Source organism: Carcharhinus amblyrhynchos, unplaced genomic scaffold (genome assembly GCF_965287045.1).
Source record: "Carcharhinus amblyrhynchos unplaced genomic scaffold, sCarAmb.v2.hapA scaffold_713, whole genome shotgun sequence".
Classification (NCBI taxonomy): Eukaryota; Metazoa; Chordata; class Chondrichthyes; order Carcharhiniformes; family Carcharhinidae; genus Carcharhinus; species Carcharhinus amblyrhynchos.
In genome coordinates, this window is record NW_027650453.1 from 45,343 (window position 1) to 63,416 (window position 18,074).

Consider the following 18,074-nt stretch of genomic DNA (forward strand, 5'->3'; position numbering starts at 1 on the left):
TTTTCATAGTAACTCCATTGCAGTGTTCCTCCCACAGTCCAAAAGATGTGTTGGTTAGGGGGATTGCCTCTGCTAAATGCATGGGAGCATGGATAGGGCCTGGGTAAAATAGAAGTGATAGAGCTGATGTCCTCCTCCTGTACTGTCAGGAGTCTGTCACTGGAGTTTTGATTTATTTTCTTAAACTCAGCGATTCTGATTAGTTTAATACAAGCCCCCCCCTCCCCACTGAAAGAAAGACAAACCATTCCACATCTGTTCCATTTTTATTTATACGAGAACAGCACTTCTCTTTTTCCCCACTCCCTCCCTTCACTGGAGGGCACGCGATGCTGCAAAAGGGGATAAGGCAGCACAGGGGTGCAATCAAACCTCAACCCCATGGTCCCTCACCAGTCCCTTCGCACATCCCCTGTCAGCGATTAACTTTAACCAGTTTCCAATCCTCCAGGCAGGTTTTAGGATGCACAGAGGGGTTGGACTGGTGTAGCCCCCTCTTCCGGTCAAAGAGCCAAGATCTAGATTCCCAAAAATGAAGTGGGGGAGGAGGAACTAACAGCCAAAAATATATACAAACCGCTGACAGTCACTGGGGGTTGAGTCCAGTGACCCATAGCTCAGTGTCCATGACTTTCTGGGTCACAATGCCCCATTAGAGTCAGTTGAAGTGAGGAAGATTGAGAGACGGGGGTGGGGGTACAGTCATTCAGCAAGGCTGGGAGCGGCAGAGGGGGGTGCAGGGATCCGTATAAACATGTCCCTTTGCTCCCTGCCTCTGGGCACTGCATGCAGAAATAGTCCAAACACATCCTGGATAATTCCGGTTCCACTTCTAGGCCTCCTCTTCATCCTCATCCTCCTCTTCATCATCCTCCTCGCTCTCTGAATACTCGTAATTCCTTCGATTGGTATTGACAAACAGATCGCTGTCATCCTCGGAATCCTCCCCTGAATCCCGCTCGGATCCCTGATTGCTGCTGTCTTTCTTTGGCTGACTGGAAGACGAGAACATTTACAGTTAGGGACCAGCCTCAGCTCTCACTGAGGCGACGGGAAGTCCCTGAGGGGGAGGGGTTTCCACATGGAATAAAATATCGTCACACAAGGAGGTATTAGGTTCAGGCAACCAGAAGCTCTGTCTCGGAAGAGGGAAAGAGACCGCGAGGTTTAGAGAGGGAATTCCAGAAGGTAGGAACCGCCCCACCCCACCCCACCCCCAGCAGCTTCAGATGTGACCCCCAGTGACTGAACAAATAAAACCGGGAATGGACAAGAAGCCAGAATTGAAGGAGCGCAAAGGTCTCCGAGTTGGAGAGGGTTACAGGGATAGGGAGGGGCTGGAGGAGGTTACAAGGATGGGGGGGTGTAGGGGTTGGAGGAGGTTACAGGGATAGGGAGGGGCTGGAGGAGGTTACAGAGACAGGGAGGGGGTGTAGGAGGTTACAGAGACAGGGAGGGGGTGTAGGAGGTTACAGAGACAGGGAGGGGGTGTAGGGGCTGGAGGAGGTTACAGAGATAGGGGGTGTAGGGGCTGGAGGAGGTTACAGAGATAGGGGGTGTAGGGGGCTGGAGGGGGTCCATGGATAGGGAGGTGGGAGGGAGTTGGAACAGCTGAGTCTGGGAGGGTAAGAGGGGCAGGGATGAGAGTTTTAGCAGCTGATGTGCTGAGATACAGGGTGAGGACCATTGGAAATGAGTGCTGTCTGCTCACTTACCCCTCCCCAATCCCCAGTGCCCGAGAGCCCAGCCCCCACCTGATACACACTGACTGGCAGAGAGCTGAGACTCCAGCAGCAGGCTGAATGGAGTTAGGGGATGGGGAAGGAGCTGGAGTCTCCCCCCTCCCCCGCTGGGCTGCTGGATACGCAGAGCTGCCATTCATACAGGAACAGAAGGGCTTTCCAGGCACAGAGGGGGGAACATGGAGAAGATCAGACTGGAAAGGGGGCCCCAATCTGCACAGTTCCAGACACAACACTCACCTGTCAGTGCTCTCCGCCGCAGGCTCCGAGAAGCTGGCAGGCCTGGGGGGGGGGAAATAGGAAGGAATATTTGTTAGAGACAGGGTCAGCACAGACTGATACCTACTCTCACCACACCTCAGACTCAAACCTACCCGCACGGACAGTGCCGAGGGAGCGCCGCACTGCCGGAGGGCCGGAGCCGAGGGAGCGCCGCACTGCCGGAGGGCCGGAGCGCCGCACCGCCGGAGGGCCGGAGCCGAGGGAGCGCCGGAGGGCCGGAGCTGAGGGAGCGCCGCACTGCCAGATTAACTCCTGAAAGGATAAGAGGCAGTGTCTCTAACCGCCTGGGGGATGTTCATTGCCTCGATCTGGAGCATCAGCCTGGGGGGAAAGCAGCCCCAACTGTCACTGTCCAGTTAGCTAACTGAGGGGCCAAAGCACTCACGGCAACGCGAGCCTCGCTCTGATACACAAACGGTCGATCTTACCAAAATCCTTCGTTCCTGAGCTGTTTGATGTGTTCCTTGTAGAGAATGGAGTTAATCTCCGCTTTCACCTTGTCCCCTTCTTTGATGGGGTCCACAATCAGGAAGTCGCCTGAATGGGGAGAGGGAGGGAATCCATGCACAAGATCAGTGGATTCAACAACCACCCCCCCCCCATCTCCCCATGCCCCCACCACCCACCACACCCCCCCCCCCCACCACCCACCACCACCCCCCCTCCACAACCACCCACCACCGCCCCCCCCCCCCCCCCCCCACCGACAGCTCAAGTTGGATCTCACAACGGAAGGAAAAACTCAGCCATTCTGGCAGCATCTGTGGAGAGAGAAACAGAGTTAACGTTTCCAGCCCGGAGAGACTGGGGTTATACGTATGTGGTTAGTGTGTGCTTAAACTGGACCAGATACTGGGCAAGACGACAGCTCAGTGACTGTCACTGTTTGCTGTGCAGACACATGGATTTGGGTCGGTGTCTATGGGAGTTTGCACATTCTCCCCGTGCTTGCGTGGGTTTTCTCCGGGTGCTCCGGTTTCCTCCCACACCCCAAAGATGTGCTGTTAGGCTGATTGGCAGGAATAAATTGTCCCTAAATTAGTTTTCCCTCAATGTGGAATGCCATAAGCATAGACAAGGGTCATGGGTGGAGGGGGGAGACTGGTAATGTTAAAATGGCGGCGCGGGCTCGTTGGGCCGAAGGGCCTGTTTCCCAGGCTGTTTTTGTTCTTTGTATATTCATTGGATTTCAGAAGAGTGAGGGGAGATCTTATAGAAGCAGTTGAGGCTCCCTCATTGAATGTTTTTAAGGCAAGGATGGATAGATTTTTGAACAGTAAAGGAATTAAGGGTTATGGTGAGCGGGTGGGTAAGTGGAGCTGAGTCCATGAAAAGATCAGCCATGATCTTATTGAATGGCGGGGCAGGCTCGAGAGGCCAAATGGCCCACTCCTGCTCCTAATTCTTATGATAGAGTGAAGGAGGCATTCGGCATGCTTGGTTTCATTGGTTAGAACATTCAATACAGGAGCTGGGACGTCTTGTTGAAGTTGTACAAGACATTGGTAAGGCCACACTTGGAATACTGTGTACAGTTCTGGTCACCCTATTATAGAAAGGATATTATTAAACTAGAAAAGAGTGCAGAAAAGATTTACTAGGATGTTACCGGGACTTGATGGATTGAGTTATAAGGAGAGGCTGGATAGACTGGGACTTTTTTCTCTGGAGTGTAGGAGGCTGAGGGGTGATCTTATAGAGGTCTATAAAATAATGAGGGGCACAGATCAGCTAGATAGTCAATATCTTTTCCCAAAGGTAGGGGAGTCTAAAACTAGAGGGCAGAGGTTTAAGGTGAGAGGGGAGAGATACAAAAGGGTCCAGAGGGGCAATTTTTTCACACAGAGGGTGGTGAGTGTCTGGAACGAGCTGCCAGAGGCAGTAGTAGAGGCGGGTACAATTTTATCTTTTAAAAGGCATTTAGACAGTTACATGAGTACGATGGGTATAGAGGGATATGGGCCCAATGCAGGCAATTGGGATTAGTTTAGGGGTTTAAAAAAAGTGTGGCATGGACAAGTTGGGCCGAAGGGCCTTGTTCCACGCTGTAAATCTCTGATTTAGATTTCCCCCTTTGATTCAGACATTGGCAACAAGACCACAGCAGAGATTAGCCGCACCGAGAGATCAGCCAGTCAACCACCATCACTGGCGAGCAGATTAAGTCCATACCCTGATATACTCTTGCCTTCACCCCACATCTCACCCTCCCAGAATTTGCGGATACCACACAACGTCGTGGCATTCAGAGTCTGCCCGTACCCCGCTTGATCCAGATGTTCTTGCGAAACTTGGTGGGCATGCTGGCGAGGAAACGCTCTCCCTCTGCCGTTTCCACCTCGTGAAGGTTGTTCCCTGGAGTTCCCACCACCTGCAGGGAGGAGGCGACAGAAATCTTTAAAGAGAGCGTGCATGGACACTGGACTTAAACATCTCACCGAATATGCAGCAATCCCCTCGGCAACACTCTGGCGCCAGGGGGCGATAATAACCTGAATACTGCCAAAAAACAAGACATGTTGTCAAAGCTTTTCATCCTGCACTCATCAGGACATCCGGGTGCTCCGGTTTCCTCCCACAGTCTGAAAGACGTGCTGGTTAGGTGCTAAATTCTCCCTCAGTGTAACCCAAACAGGCACCAGAGTGTGGGCGACTAGGAGATTTTCACAGTAACTTCATTGCAGTGTTAATATAAACCTTACTTGTGACACTAATAAACCAACTTTAAACTTAAAAGAATGTGATAACTGTGCACTTTAAAAATAATGGTAGGTTTGAGCAGAGTTGGCACCAATGGGTCTTTTTCTGATTGGCAGGTAGTGGCTAGCGGGGTTCCACAGGGATCTGTGCTCAGACCCCAACTGTTCACATTATTAATGATTTTATCTACAAATCTGCAGATGATACACAGTTAGGTGAGAGGGTGAGCTGTGAGGAGGATACAGAGATGTTTCAGTGTGATTTGGACAGGTGTGTGTGCGGGTATCTGCATGGCAGATGCAGTATAATGTGGATAAATGTGAGGTTATTCACTTTGGGAGCAATAATAGGAAGACAGATTATTACTGAAATGGGTGTAAACTGAGAGGTGGATACACAGCAAGACCTGGGTGTCCTCGTGCATCAGTCGCTGTGCAGGTACAGCAGGCAGTAAAGAAGGCAAATGGTATGTTCACAGCGAGAGGATTTGAGTATTGGGATAGGGATGTTTTGCTGCAATTGTACAGGGTGTTGGTGAGGCCACACCTGGAGTATTGTGGACAGTTTTGGTCTCCTTATCTGAGGAAGGATGTCCTTGCTATAGAGGGAGCACAGCGAGGGTTTACCAGGCTGATTCCTGGGATGGCAGGTCTGTCATATGAGGAGAGACTGAGTGGGTTAGGATTATATTCACTGGAGTTTAGAAGAGTGAGAGGGGATCTGATAGAAACTTATAAAATTCTAACAGGGTCAGACAGGGTAGATTCAGAAAGAATGTTCCCCATGGTGGGGGGGGTCCAGAACTAGGGGGTCAGAGTTTGAGGATTCGGGGTAAACCTTTTAGAACTGAGGTGAGGGGAAATTTCTTCACCCAGAGAGTGGTGAAATTCACTCCCACAGAAAGTAGTTGAGGCCAAAACGTTGTGATTTCAGGAAGGAATTAGATATCACTCTTGGGGCTAAAGGGATCGAGGGATATGGGGGGGAAATCGGGATATTGAATTGGATGATCAGCCATGATCAAAATGAATGGTGGAGCAGGATCGAAGGGCCGAATGGCCTCCTCCTGTTTCTAGTTTCTATGATTCAATGTGGACTGATAAAAGGGAACTCCCACTTGAAAAATCGGTTGGGGGCTTTTTAATGAGGAAGTTTTTTTTTGAGGATGCAATTACCGGAATAGACAAAGGGGAGCAGGTGGATGTGGTGTGGACAGATTTTCAGAAGGCTTTCAGTAAAGTCCCATACAGGAGGCAAGGTCCGACAAACAACATTGTAAGTTTTCCCCTATCTGTTCATTCTGAGCGTTGTATTGTATTACTCATATTAAATAAGATAATGGACTAAATCTTACAGTCTACACACAAGGAGCCGTACCCCAGTGAGAGTCAGTGTGTGTGGGACCCGTACCCCAGTGAGAGTCAGTGTGTGTGGGACCCGTACCCCAGTGAGAGTCAGTGTGTGTGGGACCCGTACCCCAGTGAGAGTCAGTGTGTGTGTGGGAGCCGTACCCCAGTGAGAGTCAGTGTGTGTGGGAGCCGTACCCCAGTGAGAGTCAGTGTGTGTGGGACCCGTACCCCAGTGAGAGTCAGTGTGTGTGGGACCTGTACCCCAGTGAGAGTCAGTGTGTGTGTGGACCCCGTACCCCAGTGAGAGTCAGTGTGTGTGGGACCCCGTACCCCAGTGAGAGTCAGTGTGTGTGTGTGACCCATACCCCAGTGAGAGTCAGTGTGTGTGGGACCCCGTACCCCAGTGAGAGTCAGTGTGTGTGGGACCCCGTACCCCAGTGAGAGTCAGTGTGTGTGTGTGACCCGTACCCCAGTGAGAGTCAGTGTGTGTGGGACCCGTACCCCAGTGAGAGTCAGTGTGTGTGTGGGAGCCGTACCCCAGTGAGAGTCAGTGTGTGTGTGGGAGCCGTACCCCAGTGAGAGTCAGTGTGTGTGTGGGAGCCGTACCCCAGTGAGAGTCAGTGTGTGTGGGACCCGTACCCCAGTGAGAGTCAGTGTGTGTGTGGGACCCGTACCCCAGTGAGAGTCAGTGTGTGTGTGGGACCCGTACCCCAGTGAGAGTCAGTGTGTGTGGGAGCCGTACCCCAGTGAGAGTCAGTGTGTGTGGGACCCGTACCCCAGTGAGAGTCAGTGTGTGTGGGACCCGTACCCCAGTGAGAGTCAGTGTGTGTGGGACCCGTACCCCAGTGAGAGTCAGTGTGTGTGTGGGACCCGTACCCCAGTGAGAGTCAGTGTGTGTGGGAGCCGTACCCCAGTGAGAGTCAGTGTGTGTGGGACCCATACCCCAGTGAGAGTCAGTGTGTGTGTGGGACCCGTACCCCAGTGAGAGTCAGTGTGTGTGGGAGCCGTACCCCAGTGAGAGTCAGTGTGTGTGGGAGCCGTACCCCAGTGAGAGTCAGTGTGGAGACTAAGGCTGAGCCTGATGAGCTGGTGAGCAGCTGGACCCGATCTGGGTATCTCCTTACCCGGACTATTTGCTGTTTCTCGGAGGGGGGCTCATAATCCCCCAATACCTCCTGGACTACGTGTTTTCTCTTTGTCGTCTGGGACATCTTGGACTCAGCGGATCTCCTTCAGCTAGGAGTCCAGTGAAAACCTGCAGGAAGGGAAGACAACAACGAACAAGTAGAGAGAACAGCACAGGGACAGGTCCCTTCGGCCCCTCCAAGCCTGCCCCGACCATGCTGCCCGACTGAACTAAAACCCCCTACCCTTCCAGGGACCATATCCCTCTATTCCCATCCTATTCTTGGATTTGTCAAGACGCCCCTTAAAACTCACTATCGTATCTCCTTCCACTCCCTCCCCCCGGCAGCGAGTTCCAGGCACCCACCCCCCTCTGTAGAAAAAAACTTTTCACTGTATGCCACTATACGTGACAATAATCAATCAAATTTAATCAGAAGGGCTATGGGGAACAGGCAGGAAAGTGAACTTGAGACCAGGGAGAGGTCAGTCATGATGAAGCAGTGAATCGCCCACTCCTGCTCCAGGCTCGATCCTCTTCTTAATTCTCCACACGAGGGAAAAGGATCCATCTGTATTTAATGCACAGAGGACCAGGGGACATTGGAAATCATAGAAACCCTACAGTGCAGCAAGAGGCCCTTCAGCCCATCGAGTCTGCACCGACCCCCCATATCCCTAAATATTTACCCACTAATCCCTCTAACCTACACGTCCCAGGACGCTAAGGGCAATTTTTAGCATGGCCAATCACATCTTTGGGAAAGGTCCAACCAGAAGTAAATAACAAGGATGGTTAATTGAACCCGGATCCCTGGCACTGTGAGGCAGCAGCAGTACACCACTGTGCCACGAGGCTCGAGGGGCTGAATGGCCTCTTCTGTTCCCAGTCTTTTGGTGATGAATTAATTTTTGGATTTCAATTTTAAACTATCCCAGTGAGAGGGGAGAACTGAAAAAGCTCTTGTGGAGACTGTACGTTCTCCCCGTGTCTGCATGGGTTTCCTCCGGGTGCTCTGGTTTCCTCCCACAATCCGAAAGACATGCTGGTTAGGGGCTAAATTCTCCCTCAGTGTAACCCAAACAGGTGCCGGAGTGTGGGCGACTAGGGGATTTTCATAGTAACTTCATTGCAGTGTTAATGTAAGCCACCTTATAACATTCATAAAAAATGTAAATTAAATAGAATACAACAGCAGGGATGGACTGCTGAGGCTGTATAAGGCTCTGGTCAGACCCCATTTGGAGGATTGTGAGCAGTTTTGGGCCCTGTATCTAAGGAAGGATGTGCCGGCCTTGGAAAGGGTCCAGAGGAGGTTCACAAGAATGATCCCTGGAATGAAGAGCTTGTCGTATGGGGAACGGTTGAGGACTCTGGGTCTGTACTGGTTGGAGTTTAGAAGGATGAGGGGGGGATCTTATTGAAACTTACAGGATACTGCGAGGCGTGGATAGAGTGGACGTGGAGAGGATGTTTCCACTAGTAGGAAAAACTAGAACCAGAGGGTACAGCCTCAGGCTAAAGGGACAATCCTTTAAAACAGAGATGAGGAGGAATTTCTTCAGCCAGAGAGTGGGGAATCTGTGGAACTCTTTGCCGCAGAAGGCTGTGGAGGCCGGGTCATTGAGTGTCTTTAAGACAGAGATAGATAGGTTCCTGATTAATAAGGGGATCAGGGAGTATGGGGAAAAGGCAGGAGAATGGGGGATGAGAAAAATATCAGCCATGATTGAATGGTGGAACAGACTCGATGGGCCGAGTGGCCTCATTCTGCTCCTATGATTTTGAGTCTAAAAGCGATGGTGAAGCATTCCGCAGTCGAATAGCTCAGGTAGATAAAACCTCGGCTCTCAGCCCAGGGGGAGGCGGTGAGACGCCGCCCCGGGTTCAGGAGCCTTTCGCACACCGGCCGCGCCGCCAACCGACTCTCACCCTCCTTCAGCCGCCGCCATCACCACTTGGTATCCGTCCCGGTCCCTTTGAGTTCCGCCCACTGCGCTTCCGGTCCGCCCTTGTCTTCCACCCAACACATTTCCGGTCCGCCGTTGTCTTCCGCCCATCGCATTTCCGGTCCGTTCTTTGCATTCCGCCTCATCCCATTTCCGGTCCGCGTTTTGTCTTCCGCCTATCGCACTCCCAGTCCATCATTTGCCTTCTACCCATCGCATTTCCCCTTTGCCTTTTGTGTTCCTCCCACCGCACTTCCGGTCCGCTTTTTATCGTCCGCCCATTGAACTTCCGGTCTATATTCAACATCCGTTCCGGCTTTGTCTTTGGCGTGCATGCCCAGCCCTGCCCCAGTCGACTTCCGGTCCTCCCTTCACATCTTCCCTACAGCATTTCCGGTCCTTCGCTTTTCCTTCCCCACATTCCACTTCCGGCCGCCCTTTCAATCGGGTGTTAACATTTCGAGGGTGGCGGCGCCGATTCTCTGTGATCAGGAAACCACCCCGGGGTGTCGCTCTTAAAGTTCAGCCCGGCCGCTGGGCGACGATTTCACGTTGGACCCAAATAGGTGGCAGATCGTCGAGGGCGGAACCAAAGTGAAGCAGCCGCGCGCGGGGGGAGCCCGGAGGGCGGGCGGAAGGGACCGGGGGACGCGTTTAAAGGACGGGCGGCGGTGACCGGAAACGGTTTTGGGCGCGAGCGGCGGCGAAACAACAAGAAGAAGAATTAGAATCAGAACCAGAACCTCATCAACAAGAGGTGAAGAGAGAGACAGAGAGAGGGGGGAGAGAGACAGAGAGAGGGGGGGGAGGGACAGAGAGAGGAGGGAGAGGGAGGGACAGAGAGAGGCGCCCGGGTGGGGGGAGCACGAGGAGACAGGGGGAGGGGGGTTTATTAGAGCCCCAACTAAGGCTGACATTAACACCGCAATGAAGTTACTGTGGAAACCACCCCCCCCCCCCCCCCCCCCCGGTGCCTGTCCGGGTTACACTGAGGGGGAACAGCAGGCCGCCCAGGCTGTGGGAGGAAGCCCGGGGCCTGTCCCTGTCCCTGTACCATAAACCCGCCTGTATCTGCAGAGTGACTGAGCCGGGTATCGAACCCACTCTGCTGGGGGAGATGGGGGGGGGGGGTCAGAGGGTCCACACTCTTTCCCCCCCTCTCCCCCCCCCCCATTAATTTCCAGCCCCATTTCCTCCCCTTTGGTCAGTGTGCAGCCTGCTGTAGTTGAACAGCCTGGAAAAGTGGGGGGGGGGGCGGTGTTGGGGGTAGAAGGAGATTCCTGGAGCATGTACCCTCCGCCCCTCCGGTGCTGGTCCGGGTGGATTGGGCTGTGCTAAATTCACCCTCAGTGTAACCCCCCCCCAACAGGCAACTGGGGAGATTTCACAGTAACTTCATTGCAGTGTTAATGTGCACTAACTTGTGACACTGAGAAAAATCTTTTGTCCAGCTCCATTTCCTGCTCCCACCGCCTTCAGACATCCTGTAGAAGGAGTTGTTGGGTTGGGGGGGGGTTTGAGGGGAGAGGTCTGGAGGGCAGTTTAAGGGTGGGAGGGAGGTTTGTGTGTGGGGATGGGGGAAAATGATGAGTGTTTTTTTTTGAGGCTTTGAGAAGGGGTTGTGGCCCCGTGTTTAGCTTTAGTTTTGACTGAGCCGCAGGTGACTCACTTCCCTGTGACAGGTTCTGGACAAACCCTGGGCCCCGTACCAGATGGATTATCCTAGTGTGCCATGTCTCAATGACTGGCACTCCCATCACGGGGTTAGACTCTGGGTTTGAGCCCCAGCTCTTCATCGAGTTGAGCAAGAGGAATGTTCACGGCGGAGGGGTTGCTGATCCGCTGAGTTTGACTGTGGGAGCTCCCTCGGTTAGTGGGTGGCGTAACTGGCTCACTTTGACGAGGATGGTTCTGATTCTGTGTGCTTTGTGTTATGTTCCAGGACAGCACAATGACGACCTCGCAGAAACACCGGGACTTTGTGGCTGAACCCATGGGGGAAAAGTCCGTCAAGTGCCTAGCGGGAATCGGAGATGCCCTCGGGAAAAAGCTTGAAGATCAGGGATTTGACAGGGTAGGTGATGGGCACCCCTTCTATTCCTCCCCCTCCCCCCCCATGTTTATCCAGCTCCCCTCCCCCCTCCGTGTGTTAGAATTCAGATCAGTAACTCGAGTGTAGTCTGAAGCTTTGCAACTTGAATTTGACGAGGGTCAGTGTTTTGCTCGAGGTGTGATTCAAATAACCCACTAGGGAGCTCTTACCAAACAAAGTTTATTTAATATAGTTAATGTGTATAGTAGGAAAATTAACAAGAATTTTTACCAGTTACAAAGAAGACTGAAAATAAACGACCACAATGTTGTCTAACCCTTGACAGGTGTGTGATTCACAGAATCCCTACAGTGCAGAAGGAGGCCATTCAACCCATCAATTCTGCACTGACCACAATCCCACCCAGGCCCTGTCCTCGTAAGTCTGCTAATCCCCCGATACTAAGCAGCAGCTTAGCATAGCCAATCCACCTAACCCACATATCTTTAGACTGTGCAAGGAAACCCATGCAGACACAGAGGGAGGGAATGTGTAAACTCCACACACAGTGCCCCAAGCTGGGAATCAAACCCAGCTCCCTGGAGCTGAGAGGCAGCAGTGTTAACCACTGTGCTACCACGCACTGAGAGGGGAACTTGGCATGATCAGTCACCCGAACCCACACTTCTCTTGGACTGTGGGAGGAAACCCACGCAGATGCAGGGAGAGAACGTGCAAACTCCACACAGACAGTGATTCCAGCCGGGAATCGAACATGGGTCCCTGGCACTGTGAAGCAGCAATGCTAACAGCTGTGCTGCCCCAAAATCAACGTCAAGAGTGGGATATTGATAATGTTCCAGCTAAACAAACCACCTTAAACAAAACCCTTGCAGCGAGCTTAGCACAGAAAATACCAATGCTCACATGAGGCTGGAACTTAGTCCTTTGGTTGAATGTTGCGGTCCTCTTGATTCGCACACAAGCTTGGAGTCAGAACTTCTTAAAACACCAGGGAGAGGGACTCAAGGTACTAGCTAGCAAACCACCACGAGCAGAACTTTCACCGCAGGAAGGCGAGAAGCCTTGCTTCCGGCTAGCCAGCAGAATTTCCAATCCCAGAGAGCGAGAGGAACACTACTTTCCGTCTGATGTCCAAACACCACCACCTAAACTAAAACTGCAGCCTAAATGGAATTTCTGTGAAGAGAGGGGAAAGAACTCTCAAATACATCACCTGCCACCCAGCTGTAAATTCCAAATCTGCTTTAGGCCCAGATTAAAAATAAGTAAACAGTTGAAGCAGCAATGAAAGGGTTTTGAGCAGACGGATTACAAAGTAACAAAGCTGTTTAACTGCAGGGAACATTTTAAAAAATTCTTAAAGACTCATTATTGCAGCACGGTGGGTTAGCACTGCTGTCTCTCAGCGCCAGGGACCCAGGTTCGATTCCCGGGGACACGGTGACACAGTGGGTTAACACTGCCCCCTCACAGTGCCAGGGACCCGGGTTCGATTCCCGGGGGCACGGTGACACAGTGGGTTAACACTGCTGTCTCACAGCGCCAGGGACCTGGGTTCGATTCCCGGGGGCACGGTGACACAGTGGGTTAACACTGCTGTCTCACAGTGCCAGGGACCCGGGTTCGATTCCCGGGGGCACGGTGACACAGTGGGTTAACACTGCTGCCTCACAGAGCCAGGGACCCGGGTTCGATTCCCGGGGGGCACGGTGACACAGTGGGTTAACACTGCTGCCTCACAGCGCCAGGGACCCGGGTTCGATTCCCGGGGGCACGGTGACACAGTGGGTTAGCACTGCTGTCTCACAGCGCCAGGGACCCGGGTTCGATTCCCGGGGGCACGGTGACACAGTGGGTTAACACTGCTGTCTCACAGCGCCAGGGACCCGGGTTCGATTCCCGGGGGCACGGTGACACAGTGGGTTAACACTGCTGTCTCACAGCGCCAGGGACCCGGGTTCGATTCCCGGGGGCACGGTGACACAGTGGGTTAACACTGCTGTCTCACAGCGCCAGGGACCCGGGTTCGATTCCTGGCTTGGGTCACTGTCTGTGTGGTGTCTGCACATTCTCCGTGTCTGCGTGGGTTTCCTCCCACAGTCTGAGTTAGGTGGATTGGCCGTGCTCAATTGCCCCTTAGTGTCCTGGGATGCGTAGGTCAGAGGGATTAATAGGTGACGGAGATAGGCCTGGATGGGATTGTGGTAGGTTACAGACTCGATGGGCCGAATGGCTGCCTGCACTGTAGGAATTCTATGACTAATATCACAGGTATTCAGCTCTGTAGGGATGGGTTCTGGACCCCAGCTACTCTTGTATGGAAAGGATTAAGATTGGGGAGCTTTCAGATCATGGGGAAAGTGAGGAAGGTCTAAATATGTTTTAATTGTTTACGAGATGTGGGCCTTGCTGCAGGGCCCACCATTAAACCCCCCCAATCCCTAATTACCTCCTTGAGAAGGTGGTGGGTGAGCTGCCACCTTGAACCCGGCGCAGTCCCCGTGTGTGGTGTAGGTACACCCACAGTGCTGTTAGGGAGGGGGTTCCAGGACTCTGGCCAGGGATGGTGAGTGGCTCGGAGGGGGATCTGTGTTCCCACCACAGTGACACACAGCTGTCACTGTGCATTGGTGGTGGAGGAAGTGAGTGTTTGTGGTTAGCGTGTCGATTGAGCGGGGCTGCTTTGTCCTGGATGGTGTTCAGCTTCTCGAGTGTTGCTGGGAGCTGAACTCAGAAGTCTCTCAACACCAGGTTAAAGACCAACAGGTTTATCTGGTAGTAAACACTACTAGCTTTCGGGCCTCTGTCCCTTTGTCAGGTGAGTGGGGAGTTCTGTTCACAGACAGGGTATATAAAGACACACACTCAGTTTACAGAATACTGATTAGAATGTGAGTCTTTACAGTTAATCAAGTCTTATAGATACAGACACTGAGAGTGGAGATAGGGTTAAGCACGGGTTAAAGAGATGTGTATTGTCTCCAGACAGGACAGTTAGTGAGATTTTACAAGCCCAGGCAAGTCACGGGGGTTACAGATAGTGCGACATGAACCCAAGATCCCTGTTGAGGCTGTCCTCGTGTGTGGAACTTGGCTATCAGTCTCTGCTCAGTGACTCTGCGCTGTCGTGTGTCGTGAAGGCCACCTTGGAGAACGTTTACCATTACCGTTTATTACCATTTGTAATCCCCATGACTTGCAGAATCTCACTAACTGTCCTGCCTGGAGACAATACACATCTCTTTAACCTGTGCTTAATGCTATTGTGTGGGTATGCCGGCGTTGGACTGGCGTAAACACAGTAAAAAGTCTGACAACACCAGGCTGGTGTTGTCAGACTTTTTACTGTCTTAATGCTATTGGCCAGGGATAGCTGACTCCCGTTGGTGAGGAGTGCCTCCCGTTACTTGTCTGGAGTTTGGCCAGATGGCTGTCACCTCTCCCTTTACACAGCGTGTTTGTTGGGAATGTGATGCTAAAATGTTCATAGACGACCTGATTCTGGCTCAGGGTTTGGTAAGTAGCAGAGCAGCTGTCTCACTGTGATCTATTGAAAGTCATCCCACTTACACTGTCTGTATCTATAAGACTTGATTAACTGTAAAGACTCACATTCTAATCAGTATTCTGTAAACTGAGTGTGTGTCTTTATATACCCTGTCTGTGAACAGAACTCCCCACTCGCCTGACAAAGGGGCAGAGGCTCAAACTAGTGGTGTTTACTACCAGATAAACCTGTTGGATTTTAACCTGGTGTTGTGAGACTTCTTACTGTGTTTACCCCAGTCCAACACCGGACCTGAGCTTGCCCCAGGCAAGTGCCTTGGAGGTGGTGAACAGGCTTTGGGGGGAGTCAGGAGGTGAGTTCCTCTCTGGAGAATTCCCAGCGTTTGGCTTGCTCTTGTCGTATATTCTGGGTCTAGTTTCTGGTAACCCTCCATTGGGGGATTCTACGATGGTAAGTACAATTGAATGTCAAGGGGGGAGATGGTTAGATTCTCTGAGGATGGACATTGCCAAGGGTAACGGCCAAAATAAAACTGGGCAACTTGGCAGCACAGTGTGTTAGCACTGCCCCCTCAATGCCAGGGACCTGGGTTCAATTCCTGGCTTGGGTCGGTCTGTATGGAGTCTGTATGTTCTCCCTGTGTCTGCTTGGGTTTCCTCCGGGTGCACCAGCTTCCTTCCACAGTCCAAAGATGTGCAGGTTAGGGGGATTGTCCATGCTAAATTGCCCCTGAGTATCCAAAGATGTGTAAGTTGGGGGGGTTCAGCAAGGTGAATACCTGAGGTTGTGGAGATGGAGTTATTAGTGCAGGCTCAGTGGGCCGAATGGCCACCTTCTGCTCTGACTGCAAATGAGCAGCTTTCCATGTTGTAACTGGCAGGACACAGTGCAGGGGGACCTTGCAGTGCATGTCCACAGATCTCTGAAGGTAGTATGACAGTCACACAGAAATGAGGTATGTCCCTGTTTTGGGGCCTGTAGAGGAGTTGGGAGGTTACAGCTAGAACTGTTTAAACCCCCTGTAGAGCTCTGGTCACAGGGAAAGATATGATCCACGGAGCCAGGCCCTGGGAAGGTGGTGGATGACTCACCTGTAATCGCGTAGGTACACCCACTGTTTCAGTGTCACGAGTAAGGCTTGCGTTAACACTGCAATGAAGTTACTGTGAAAATCCTCCTAGTCACCCACACTGCTGTTTGGGTACGCTGAGGGAGAATTTAGCATGTCTTTTGGACTGCAGGAGGAAACCCACACAGACACGGGGAGAACATGCAGACTCCACACAGTGACCCGAGCTGGGAATTGAACCTGGGTCCCTGGGCACTGTGAGACAGCAGTGCTAACCCACTGTGTGAACCCGGGTCCCTGGGCGCTGTGAGACAGCAGCGCTAACCCACTGTGTGAGCCCGGGTCCCTGGGCGCTGTGAGACAGCAGCGCTAACCCACTGTGTGAACCCGGGTCCCTGGGCGCTGTGAGACAGCAGCGCTAACCCACTGTGTGAACCCGGGTCCCTGGGCGCTGTGAGACAGCAGTGCTAACCCACTGTGTGAACCCGGGTCCCTGGGCGCTGTGAGGCAGCAGCGCTAACCCACTGTGTGAACCCGGGTCCCTGGGCGCTGTGAGGCAGCAGTGCTAACCCACTGTGTGAACCCGGGTCCCTGGGTGCTGTGAGACAGCAGTGCTAACCCACTGTGTGAACCTGGGCGCTGTGAGGCAGCAGCGCTAACCCACTGTGTGCTAATCTGCTGTGTCACCGATTGGTATCGTGCTGTGGTCAGGATTCCTTTCTAATTTTGGCAGTGTGTGTGACGAGTGGTTCCATATTCTGAGCATGCCTTGCATTGCACTGACATTTCTCTCTCTCTCTCTGTCTCTGTCTGTGTCTCTCTCTCAGGCGTATGTGGTGCTGGGACAGTTTCTGGTCCTCCGGAAGAATGAAGGCCTCTTTAAAGAGTGGCTGAAAGACACGTGCAATGCCAACGCTAAACAGTGCAACGACTGTCACACCTGCTTGCGCGAGTGGTGCGACGCCTTCCTGTAAAAGGCCGCCCCCTCCCCTCCCCTCCCCTCTCTCTCTCTCTCTCTCCCCCTAGCAACAGCTCCCACCCCTGCCTTCCCTTTGTACTTTTAACATTGATCTTAAACTAATGTTAAATTATCTGATGTGCTTGAAGTCTGAAGCAGTCGTTCGCCCCCCCCCACCACCCCCGGAGTTGTTCTCTCTCCCTCGCCCTGGTTGCTGAGATTGCCCCCTCTCTCTGTCAAGGAGGGATTGGGGTGGGGGGTGGGGGGGGGGGTGGTGAGGGACAGAGACTGCGAAATGTCTCCCAATGAAGGACTGACGGGACCTGCCTCACGCTGGGCAGGTTGAGATGACCCAACGCTGACCTTTTTTATCTCTTGTGACATTAAATTGTTTTTAAATTCGGCTCCCCACCCCCCCCCCCCCCCACCACCCCGCTCCCTCCCACCATTCATGACTGCATTATTTTTCCCCCCCTTTCCACTCCCTTCCCAAAGATGAGCCAGTGTTTGGATAAACTGCTGAGGTTCGTGTGTTTTTTTTTACTGAGGTGGGGGAGGTGTGGATACACGAGATATCCCCCCCCGCCCCCCCCTCACCTCAGTAATGGAGGGTGCATACACATGCGTCTTCTCCCTCACCGCCCCACCCACCACCGTGTTGTATTATTACTGTGTACACCCCCACATCTCACTGCAGACACGTTTCCCTTTGCTTGGGGTGTGTGTGTGTGTGTGAGCGCAGAATTCCTTGCTGCTTTCTGCAGCTTTGGAGAAAGGTGTGATGGATCGAGTTGGCCAGCCTCCTGCAGTGAACCATCCTTAACCCTTGGGAGGTCGACACCGCCCCCCCCCCTCCCCCCCCCCCAAAAATACTTTCTGATCCAAGTTCCCTTGTGCTTTACACATTAGTGAGTGCTTGAATACAGCCTGTTATTAAATTTTATATAATAAAATGCTTTGTGTCTGAGGTGAAATGTCCTGGTGGTTTTTGTCTCTCTTCTTTCCCCCCTCTCCCCACCCCACTCCTTTAGGGTGACACGGTGGGTTAGCACTGCTGCCTCGCAGCTCCGGGGACCCGGGTTCGATTCCCGGCTCGGGTCACTGCCTGTGTGGAGTCTGCACGTTCTCCTCCCGTGACTGTTGGTTTCCTTCATAGTCCAAAGATGTGTGGGTTAGGTGGATTGGCCGTGCTAAATTGCCCCTTAGTATCAGGAAGTATTTTATAGAATCCCTACAGTGCAGAAGGAGGCCATTTGGCCCATTGAATCTGCTTTAACAACAATCCCATCCAGCCCCTATCCCACGTAGTTACCCTGTTAATCCATCTAACCTACG

At 52.6% G+C, this 18,074-nt stretch overlaps 2 protein-coding genes across 2 annotated transcripts; one reads left to right on the forward strand and one right to left on the reverse strand.

Annotated features, from left to right (window-relative positions):
• Window positions 1–761: 761 nt before the first annotated feature.
• Window positions 762–9,214, reverse strand: eif1ad (eukaryotic translation initiation factor 1A domain containing). The gene is made up of 6 exons (XM_080184400.1): window positions 9,132–9,214; window positions 7,198–7,328; window positions 4,287–4,395; window positions 2,453–2,561; window positions 1,983–2,024; window positions 762–995 (listed from the first exon to the last, which is right to left on the reverse strand). Exons 2-6 carry the CDS (start codon window positions 7,282–7,284, stop codon window positions 833–835), a joined length of 510 nt encoding a protein of 169 aa, XP_080040526.1. The 5' UTR covers window positions 7,285–7,328; window positions 9,132–9,214; the 3' UTR covers window positions 762–832.
• Window positions 9,215–9,801: 587 nt separating this feature from the next.
• On the forward strand, window positions 9,802–17,004 carry LOC145339869 (barrier-to-autointegration factor-like). Its single transcript, XM_080184402.1, has 3 exons — window positions 9,802–9,905; window positions 11,091–11,222; window positions 16,609–17,004. Exons 2-3 carry the CDS (start codon window positions 11,100–11,102, stop codon window positions 16,753–16,755), a joined length of 270 nt encoding a protein of 89 aa, XP_080040528.1. The 5' UTR covers window positions 9,802–9,905; window positions 11,091–11,099; the 3' UTR covers window positions 16,756–17,004.
• Window positions 17,005–18,074: the final 1,070 nt, after the last annotated feature.